This window comes from Atta colombica, unplaced genomic scaffold (genome assembly GCF_001594045.1).
Source record: "Atta colombica isolate Treedump-2 unplaced genomic scaffold, Acol1.0 scaffold142, whole genome shotgun sequence".
Lineage (NCBI taxonomy): Eukaryota > Metazoa > Arthropoda > Insecta > Hymenoptera > Formicidae > Atta > Atta colombica.
The window spans coordinates 125015-136613 of NW_017259231.1; the positions used below are offsets into that span (position 1 = coordinate 125015).

General features: G+C 31.5%; 1 protein-coding gene across 1 annotated transcript in view; it reads left to right on the top strand.

Annotated features, from left to right (window-relative positions):
• The window catches only part of LOC108685003, a 122728-nt gene that overhangs the window by 88798 nt on the left and 22331 nt on the right, over positions 1–11599 (top strand). Inside the window, exons 3-5 of the mRNA XM_018189595.1 lie at positions 1821–2054; positions 9257–10126; positions 10735–10809. Coding sequence (XP_018045084.1) covers positions 1821–2054; positions 9257–10126; positions 10735–10809 — 1179 coding nt within the window. The remainder of the gene's footprint in view (positions 1–1820; positions 2055–9256; positions 10127–10734; positions 10810–11599) is intronic.

Below are 11599 nucleotides of genomic sequence, written 5' to 3' on the forward strand. Positions count from 1 at the left end.
ATGGTATATAAATCATAAAAACAAGAAAAATATAAATATTTATTGTATTGTGAACATCTTATAAATTTTTGTTATAGACGCAATAACTTTTTCTAATATCTGGCAGAAAGCAGATTTGATTCACATATTATAGAAATAGTTTCTTTCAGGAATCAATTTTGACAAGAACTAATTTTTCATTCTAAAATGAAATTCATTTTAAAATTCATTCAAAGGGACATTTTACGGATGATATAAATCGTAAAAAGTAAAACATATAAATATTTATTGCATTGTGAAATCATCTTGAATGAATTTTAGATCGGTTGTAAATCATATATAGCACTATCTGTTTTTCCAAAACACATACATAAATATTAGGGATATATACATAATATATATAATATATATATAATTTTTTTAATGTCAAAGATAAGTAGCTTCTTACAGACAATCGAGAGATAAAATGTACGCCAACAATACCTCTCGGTCTGTAGGAATTATTACTTATCTTTTTGTTATTAACATACATTTTACGGGATGATATAGCGATAATATAGCGTATACGCTTCATTAAAAAATTGTATCTTTAATATTAAAGATAAATAATTTCCTACGTAACGTTTCCTACGTAACGGTTTTTTCTGAGAGAAGCGCACACACCTGGCGGCTTTTTTTATCTTTTTTTTTTAAAGATAAAATTTACCTTGTTGTCGAATTTACACGTTACAGCAATTAATCCCGGGATATGCCATGGCATCGAATCTCTGTCGTTGAAAACGGTAAAATTCTTTTTTTTTTATGAGGGAGAGAATTATAAATGAATTTAACGTCACATTGCGCCGGTGAATTTTCAGCGAATAGCTCGTTTTTCATGATGTGATATGGAGATGGACAGACGGATGCAGGAAGGAAAGGATGAAAGATTGCCTGTGATTGTATGCACTTGTGTGAGGAAAACATGAGATTAACTTGGGGGGGAGGGGGGAGAAAGAGAGAGAGGGTGGGAGGGGAGGGTATGAGTGATGAAACCTGTTCACGTACTCAATGGTATACGTTACAGATCATAAGTGCATTACATAGCTTTCGTGCGAGATCGTTCTCCGTGATGAACAAAGCTTTTTTTGCGAGACCGCTGTTAACGGTAGGCATTCTGAACGTGTTATAAATCACGATTCGAGATTAAGTGCAGCGTGAGACTTACAAGTCACGTTGCACCGGGAATTAATCATTGTTAAGAGAAATACGTTCACGACATGTACGATTCGTAGTTTAAATGTGAAGCATTAAAAGTCCATTTTTTATTTGAATGAAAAGGAAGTTTGTAGAATGTTGATTTTATCGAAAACGCCTCTCTGTTTTAATGTTAAATAAACTTTAAAAAAATTTGTTTTCGAAGCTTAATCTTCTTTTCTTTCTGTTTTTTCTTTTTTTCCTTTGTGCTAAGAACAGTAATTGTAAGTTGACATATTTATTAATATTTAATATTTTTAGAATTAATATTTATTTATAACACGTTCATATGTACTAGCAAAACATTTCCTTTGGAAATCTCAGGAAAAAACTAACAGAGAGACGCGCGTCTTACAGTACAAATTCACGTGAAAAAATCATGTCGACGTTAAAGGAAGCTATCTCGCCCAGAGCAAAAATCGTATCATTCACTTATATATAACGCATTTCAAGACGAATGTCTCTCAAAGAAAATGCAAAAGGAGCTGCATAGAGAGGCACGGACAAGGTTTCAAATATGTGTATGCATGTGCGAGGAATAGAGACAGTGTGAAAGAAGGATGTGCGGGAGGAAGAGGCAACCCGTGTGGGTTTTGTCTTCTTCACAGGTCATCGGAGATCTGCTGTCATCGACGCGCAATCTCGAGCCATCGACAAGCGAGGAGATCGGCCGGTGTTGGCGTCGCCGGCACCTCAATCACTTCAGAATCACTGGAGAGCAACGCTATCGATACAGAGATACCCGCAGCAGCCAACAGACCTCGTAACACGAGGGGCTCACAAAAATGGAGTAACGTACGCGCGGTCATGACGTTATATTCCTCTCTACGCAAAATCAAGAGGTACTCCCGCTATTAATTGATATGGACGGTAACCTCTGGCACTGTCATCCGCACATAAGCACGCTAACACACACACACACACACACACACACAAAAGTATCCTGAAATTGTGATACCAAGAAAGAGTAGGTAAAAAATGAATTAAAATTTTTTATTTGAGTCTTTGTTTCCGAAGAAAACAATCGACTTTAAATGTTCGTCGGATATCTTGATTTTGCTGAGACAGATCTTGCTGAGGATTATTAGTTCATATTTATATTTATTATTGGGTAATCGAGAACACACAATAAAAGAAAATATTTACGCATGATGAATTTTATTATCTTACAAATATTGAAAACGTTGCTCGAAAACAAACCAGAGATAAAGGTAAATCTAAAAGATCATGCTATTTTAGTTTAAAGTTACATTATTACACGACGACATATTATATTTACCTTTACGACAGAACACTGTACATGAATGTTACATTACCAATTCAAGAATGCGTAGTAGCATAATAACGACCTTTAGTTTCATTACTGTCTCTGTCTAACGTATGCGATCTTTCAGTGTTTCTGTTTCAGTGTCTCTGTTTGTCTATCTATTTGTCTGTCTGTTTGTCTGTCTGTCTGTCTGTCTGTATGTCGATCTGTCTGTCTGTCTATATCCTATCCATCTGACACTCTAGCTAGCTGATTTGAATCTCGATTCTCGCCCATTTCTTATTTCAAGCAAGAACTACCTATCTTACATAGAACTTAGAGAATACAACGAATATATTCGATTTTCTCAAAAAGAAAAAAAGAGAATGATGTTCGTTTCACTAAGTTTGAAGAATGGAACGAATAGTAGGTTTTATATACCTATGTATATACTGTCGTGTTTGTTAGATACATAGATCATAGCGAAAACTGCAGAACGAGGTGTCTTGTTATGTATTTTCTGCGCAATTCCTGCGTGACGTTGCGCAGAGAAGTTCATGCATGCGTGAGATTCGCGAGGAACTCGGCGTCGTTCGCAGCCACGCGGAATCCCGATTAGAAATAATGTTTGTGCATCGTGCGATCGTATTTTCTTCGGGGCGATATGTTCGCGTGTGATGACATACATGTGATTACGACACGCTGGCGTGTTTCATCAAATATCGAACTAAATGCGAATTTGTCATCACTCTTCAACACGAACGAATTGATTGTGTCCAATTGCAACTGTGTTGTGACAATTGACGCGCAGTTAATTTAGATTTGCTCAAATAAGAGCGTTGCGAACGTTGCAGCGGTGATATCACATATCTTCTTTAAGAATGACGATTCAGTAAATCATGATATTTTTTAATTATTTTCTAATTTTTATAAGTACGAAGTAAGTTTACTTATAAGTTTAAAATCTTTCCACATAATTTTAATTTATATAAATTGATCGAGTATGTAATTTATATTGATATATATGTGCTCTAAATTTATTTGCAATGAAATAGTTACTTTTGTGTTTATTTTCAATTTGAAGATATTTTTTGTTATTATCAAACAATATATTTATTTGATTTACTTGTAAATTATTGCGAAAGATAATAAAAGTGGAAATGTATTGGCAAAAATTATCAATTGCGAAATCATATACATATGTTTAAAAGCGTAATTAATGGGGAATTAATTTACATTCAAATTTTTTTTATAAGATAAAATATTGAAAGCAAAATTGCAGTGATTATTTTTGTAATTCTATTTATGACATTTTTTTAAATAAAAATTCAGATATTCTGAAATATATATGTCAATAAATTGTGATGTACAACGATAAGTGGTACATAGATAGATAGTATATATCTAGTATATATATATAATAATAAGAATATAATAAATAAATATACGGTAGAGAGTACCAATGATCGGTCAAAGTTAGATGTTTCGAATAATACAATTCTTAATTTATAAGACATAATTGCGAGCTGAAACGTTCGATCATTCGCATATACAGAAAGTCTCACCTAAACTCGAAATAAACATCTGAAATATCTCGTTTGGTTTTTATAAAATGTTTCAGATGAAAGTGAAATAGTTTCAAGGGGAACGTATTTTGATTATGTTGTCTTTCTTCTGGGGGTGACAAAAAGATATGAAGGTCACCTCCATTTTTTTAAATGGAATTGTATGATTTTTTTTTACAAAATGGTTCCTTCAATTCTAAATATAAAAGTATTAAGATATCAAATATCAATCAGATATCAAAAAATCAATAGTTCACGAAATATTTTATGCTTTATTCTGACATATTAGGTATAGTAAAAAGAAATCCATTATTTTTCCATCAATTTCATGCAAAAATAATGGATTTCTTTTTACTACACCTAATATATTGACATAAAATGTTAAATAACTCGTAAACTATTAATTTTTTTATAATCATACCTTAATACTTTGAACAGAATAATGAGATGAATCAATTGGTGGAAAGAAAACATATAGTTGCTTACTTAAAAAATTATTCATTTTGCTCATATATTTTTTTAGAGCAATTATGTGTTTTCTTTGTACCAATTGATTTATCTTATTGTTCTGTTCATGAAAGTATTAAGATACAATTGTAAACAAATTAATAATAAGAAGAAATAATAATAAGAAAAACGGTTCAAATAATTTATAAAATTAATAATAAATATAGAGATACGAGCCAAACTAGATCTTATTATTATAAAACAAAAGTTTATCACAAACATTTCGATTCTAATTGGGTCATTTTTAATGTTGAAATTGATACAATTTGAAATCAACGATTTATTTGGAAAACAGTAACTTGACAAAACACATGATAAAATTTAGACAGTAATTATGATAATATATAAATTCATCATAGTGTGTGTACAATTTCGCTGGATGGTTGTGAGCATTATTTAACATATAAACATGAAAATTAGATAATGAAATATTCAGATAAAAACGTAAACATACAGATACTTTACAGCACATGGTGATCATCAAACGGTTATTTTATAAAGTGATCTTAATAACGTAATTGCAAAGATTCAGAATTGCACTTTCGCACTAACAAATGAACAAACTCTGAATATTGTTTAAAAATATAATTTGCAAAAGATTGTATAAATAATAATTTACAAAAATAAATATAAGTCGCAAAAATTTCTCAACTCATATACAAAATTTCACAATTATGATGATACGGTTAGTATAAATAAAATAGAAAATTTGTATGTCTAATGATACAACGGTAAAAATATATGAATAAAATTAAAACTATATATAAAAGATGTCTTGAGATAAAAAGTTTATAAAAAGATTAAAAATTAAATACAGGAACAAACGGTAAAAAATTAAATACAGGAACAAACGATTAAAAATCGAACGATCAAAAATAAAAAAATGTAATAAATAAAAAGTATCTGTTAACTTGTAGTGCAATATTTAAAAGTAACATTTAAATATGGAAAAAAATTGTGAGACAACATGACTAAAATATGTCCTCTTTAAAACCATTTTACTTTCATTGAAATATTTTTTTCTATCATAAAAAGCAAGATATTTCAGATGCTCGAGTTAGATGACATCTTATATATGAAAATCAAATTTTCTCAGATGTGACTGCGCGCCAAAATGGATTCGGACATTTTAAACAATCAATTTGAGACGCTAATAAAACCCCCTCCCCCCAAATTAAATAAGAAATATGTTGTACAGTATAATTAATAAATTAAATAAAGCTCAGTTGAGATAAATCAGTACAATCAAATAATACCTATTCGAATACCTATTCAACACAGGATGACAATATAAAAATTGGTTTATTTAAATCAACGTTGATGTTTCGATCCTGTTTCTGATCTTTATCAATGCTCCATATAAATTGTTAACCGAATTCAGTCATCTAAGAATAATAATATAACAGTGATGTCATCGTACTTCCTGGTATATTATACAATAAATTTATTGTCGTTATATAATAAAATATAATGTAAAAAATTTTTTTCTGACTTACATTGTTTGATTGTCTGCAACATTATTAAGTTATTCATGCATCGGACGTTGAGTCTCATCTAACGAGACAACAATACAAGACATACAGTACAAACATATAAAATTTATAGAATATTGAGCGTATTATTTAAACATAATTATGTTATCATAAGCTTTATCCAACAATTCCGTATCATTCTGTAAATTTAAACCGTTAGTTTGTTGTTTGATAAAAATAGTTTCTGAGATAAGACTTTTATTCAGTATTTTTTTCTCATCTAAGATGCGTATATTGTCCCAATCAAATTTATGAGAGTATTCCAATCGATGTTCCATAATAACCGAGCGCGTGTGACATTCCAGTTAATGTATTGTTGTCTCGTCGAGATGAGACTCGACGTCTGACGCAGCTTAATAACATTGCGATGATCATGTAAGTCAGAAAAAAATTTGTTATACTTATATTCTATAACAATTCGATAAATTTGTTGTATAGTATACCAGGAAGTACGATGACATCAATGTTACATTACTATTCTTAGACTCTTGAATTCTGTTAACAATTTACATGGAGCATTGACAAGGATCCGAAACAGGATCGAAACGTCATGTTATTATTTAAATAAATCAATTTTCACATTGTCATCCTGTGTTGGCTCGAATAGGCATTATTTGATTGTATTAATATGTTGTACATTTACATCATCGGATCTTATTTCTTATTTCTCAATAACGCTGCCTAGTTACGTGTTCTCTCATTAAAAGATAACTCCTGTATATACGCCGCATTAATTTATTAATTATTATTTATTATGTTTAAGATAAATAACTTATATCAGTAAAAACTTTGTATTGTCTAATTTGAAAAAAAATTAAAAATCCGAAATACTTATTTTTTGTATTAAAAAAAAAACTTTTTAAAATCTTGCATTTTTAGCGTATATCCCATAGATGTAGAATATGACTACTCCTAGGGGGAAGGGAGAGAGACATGTATAGCTTATGAAAAATTTATAAATAATGCTTATAAATAAGACACAATAACTTAGAAAATATGTTTACAAATTTTTGTTAAAGATTAAAAATGATAAATATATAGGTATCCCGTACGTAGTTAGGAAATGAACGCTCTTACGTGTACAATGACAAATAGTATAAGTTTAATTTGTTTATAACTTTTTTGAAAGGTGAACAAAAGAAAATTACATATGGACAAATGCGTACGTATGGTGAACAATCGAATCTCGCGTGTAATTCGGAAGAAGGTTCATATAGGGTTATTATAATACAATTTTTTATTTATTTATAATTTTTTTTTCAAGGGTAGACAAAAATTTTTTTTGTGGACAAATAGATAATGCGATGCTAATTTTGTCAAAATTTGCATTTGGAGATGTCAGCTTCACAGACCTGTTTGGGATATACGGCATTTTTAGCGGGCGGGATTTATGTCCAAAGCATACAAAGTACGCAGATTGGATTCAGTGCACTAAATGCAATATACACATTACGAAATATGTACTTTATGTAATAACACGTGTAAGAAGATTGTAATTAATACGTATTATATACCTATATATTTATCATTCTTAATTTTTAACAAAACTTTACAAACATATTTTCTAAGTTATTGTGTTATTTTACGTCTTATTTATAAGCATTACTATATTTGTAAATTTTTTATGAGTCATACTCCTCCTATGAGTAGCCATCCCACCTCTATGGGATATTCCAGGATATTCAAAAAATACAATGCTTTCAAAAAGTTCTTTTTTTAATATAAAAAACAAGTATTTCGGATTATTAATATTTTTTTCATAATAGTAAACAGTAGTACAAAGTTTTTACTGAGTACATGGTTAGTATATAGTTTATTTATTAAACATAGTAAATAATACTTAATAAATTAAGATGCGACATATATCCTATAATGAGAGAACTAGGCAGTAACTAGACAGCGTTATTGAGAAATAAGAAATAAGATTTGACAGTGTAAATGTATAACATATTTCTTATTTAATTTGAGGGGGGAGGGGGATTATTAGCATCTCAGATTGATTGTTTAAAAGTACAATTTTTTCGACATACAGTCACATCTGAGAAAATTTGATTTTCATAACAGGGTGTTTCATTTAACTCGAGCATATGAAATATCTCGCTTGGTTTTTATGATAGAAAACAATGTTTCAGATGAAAGTGGATCGGTTTCAAGGATCGGTTGGTCAAGTTGTCTTTCTTCTAGGTGGAGACGCCAAAAAGATATGAAGGTCACCTCCATTTTTTAAAATGGAATTGTATAATTTCTTTTTACGTAATATGATTTCTCTAATTATAATATATATAAAATTATATTAATCATATAATATAATATATAATATATAATATAATAATAATAATTATATTAATCAGTCCATAAGTTGATGCTTTTTGGAGTCAAACAGGATGTCGAATAAGATTTATTAGTTCCAATGTCTTATACATACATTTCGATCCAGCTTCGGATCCTTTTCAATGCAAATTCAATGAACGTAGACATGTAGACATTGAAGATATGTAGACATTGAAAGTAATAAATCTTATTACTTTCATCCTGTGTTTGGACTTTCATCCAAAAGGCATCAACTTATAGACTGATTCATCTCTAATGAGCTTAATTACAATACTTAATTCATATTAAAAGTAATAAATCTTATTACTTTCATCCTGTGTTTGGACTTTCATCCAAAAGGCATCAACTTATAGACTGATTCATCTCTAATGAGCCTAATTACAATACTTAATTCATATTAAAAGTATTAAGGTAGCGATATCAAAAAATCAATAATTTAAGAGATATTTTATACTTTATTTTGGCATATATTAATATAAAATTAAATAACTCGTAAACTATTAATTTTTTTATTGATATATTCGAGTTAGGTGGAACCTGTATATGCGAATGACCAAACGTTTCGACTCGCGATTATATCTTAAATTTATAAATCAAGAATTGTATTGTATTATTCGGAACATCTATCTTCGATTATTGGCGCTGTCTACTAACATATTTATGTTGTACGTTTACACGGTCGGTTTTTATTTCTTATTTCGTATAGTAACTTTTCCTAGTTACGCGTTTTTTCTTACTTATATATGTTGTAAAGAATAAAAAACAAGATCATTGCTCGAATAGTTACCGATAGATGTCAAATCTCATACGTATGGCTTTTCGATATTCTAATACTGGCGATTTATTTATTTTTCTGCTTGCAGATCAAAAAGCAATCAGCGTTGGATGAAACTGCGCACAACTGTGCAGCTGTCATCAGCGATGCAGAAGAAGCCTCCGTTAAAACGTGAAGACTCGTTTTTAAAAAGATTTGCCACCCGGCCAATTCCAGAAAGTCAGGAGACGTTGGACATTGCCGGGGATGGGACAGATAAGAATATGGGTAGTCGACGAGGCAGACGACCTCATAGGCAAAAACCACCGAAAACTGTTGTGAACCCAGATGAGGATTTCTATTACTACTGGCTGATGCTTGTCTCATTCTGTGTTCTTTACAATCTATGGACGCTAATCGTGCGCCAGAGTTTGCCGGAACTGCAGGCTTTGGCGCCCGGTACTTGGTTCGCCCTCGACTGTTTTACCGATTTCACTTTTTTTTTGGATATATTAGTACAATTTCGTACCGGTTACTTGGAGCAAGGCCTCATGGTGTACAACAGCCGCAAACTTGCCGGACATTATTTCAAGTCTAAATTCTTTTTTTTGGATTTGTTCGCATTGTTACCTGTTGATTTACTGCAGTTGAGTCTTGGCAGCAATCCGATGCTGCGGTTCTTCCGATTTTTAAAACTTTATCGTGTATATAACTACTATTACATGGTTGAATCCCGTACAATCTACCCGAACTTTTGGCGCGTTCTCAACTTAATTCACATATTACTTCTTCTCGCACACTGGTTTGGATGTTTCTATTATTTGCTAAGCGAAGCGGAGAGTTTCCAGGGAGATTGGGCTTATCCCCACCGGCCCGGAGAGTACGCCACTTTAACAAGAAAATATCTTGGCTCTGTGTATTGGTCTACTTTAACTTTAACAACAATCGGGGATTTGCCGACACCGGAAACTAATGCAGAGTAAGTAATGTAATTTCTACATTAATTTATATAACATTACTTTTTGCTCCTTGCTACTCTCTTTCGTTTTTCTTCTCTTTTTTTTCTTTTTATCATATCGCTTTTATTGTCTTTTCAAAAAAACCATTCTTTCCATTTGCTGGAAGGTATGGTCGCAGCATATTTCATATAATAAAATATTGTCGGATTTATATAATACATATTATCGGAACATGTATCAATGTATGTCTCGCGTATTGCGCGTTCTTCGAGAGCTAGATCCCATTAGAGTAGGAGCGAGCACTCTCTATCTCGCGTAAATCGGATTTAAATTCTCGTATACCATTTGGATGCAAACAGAGTGTTACACGAACACCCCGTCTGTCATTGTTGCAGTCATTCGTTATGCAACGGTATCTCCCTCGTGGCGTCCTAAATTTTGTGGGCGTTGAATCCGAAAACGGACACTACGAATCCTGGAATTAAGGGGTCTAATCACCCTAACAAAAATAAGATTTAAAAAAATTAACTGCGTAGAATTAATCTACATTGATGGAAACGGGCATTAGTGAATTTAGATGCCTAGGAATTAGACTCGTGAAGCGGCCTTTTTGTTGTTGTGTTGGCAGAATCACGGGTCACCCCCGGAGGCTCGCTCGTCGCGGCCGACTGTCCAGGCTTCTGCAGTTCAAGCATAACGGAGGGTAGGATTGTTTCTAAAATAAAAAAAAAAAAACGAACAGGATTGCCATAGATCTAGAAAACCGGGAAAACTGGGAAAAATCAGGGAAATTGAAATTGGTCATGGAAACCGAGAAAAATCAGGGGAAAATGTAAAAAAGTCTAAAGTCTTTTGAAATTTGCTCACAATTCTCTGTTCCTATTTCAAATAATTGTTATAATTTTTTAAATATTATATCTGATGTTTATAGTCAAATATGTTAGTCAAATATTCAAAACTTGTGCACTTTAAATGATTTTAATAAAATAATTAAAATTTATATTTTATTCAGTATTTTTATTTGATCTCTCTTTTTCGTCATATTTGCATTCTTTTTTCCAAAACTAATTTATTTTTTGCTAGTTTGAATTTGCATCCAAAATTGTACTATGTTAAGCTTTTTTTCCGTTGTTTTTAATAATATAGACCAGTTTTCCTACAATCCTTGAGTCTTAAAATGTAAAAATTTATATATTTTATATTACTTACTGGAAAATCAGAGAATTTAAAAATTCATTTTCTGTGGCAATCCTGGAACAGAAAAAGAAAGGGAAAATGAGAATAAGAATGAAAAGCGAGAGAGAACGGGATTGTGAGAGACGAAGAGCGAATGAGGAAGGGAGAAGGAAAATGGGGAGAGAGAGCGAGCGAGCGAGCGAGCGAGAGAGAGAGAGAGAAGAGAGAGAGAGAGAGAGAGAGAGAGAAAGGGAGAGGAAGAGAGAGAGAGAGAGAGAGAGAGAGAGAGAGAGAGAGAGAGAGAGAGAGAGAGAGAG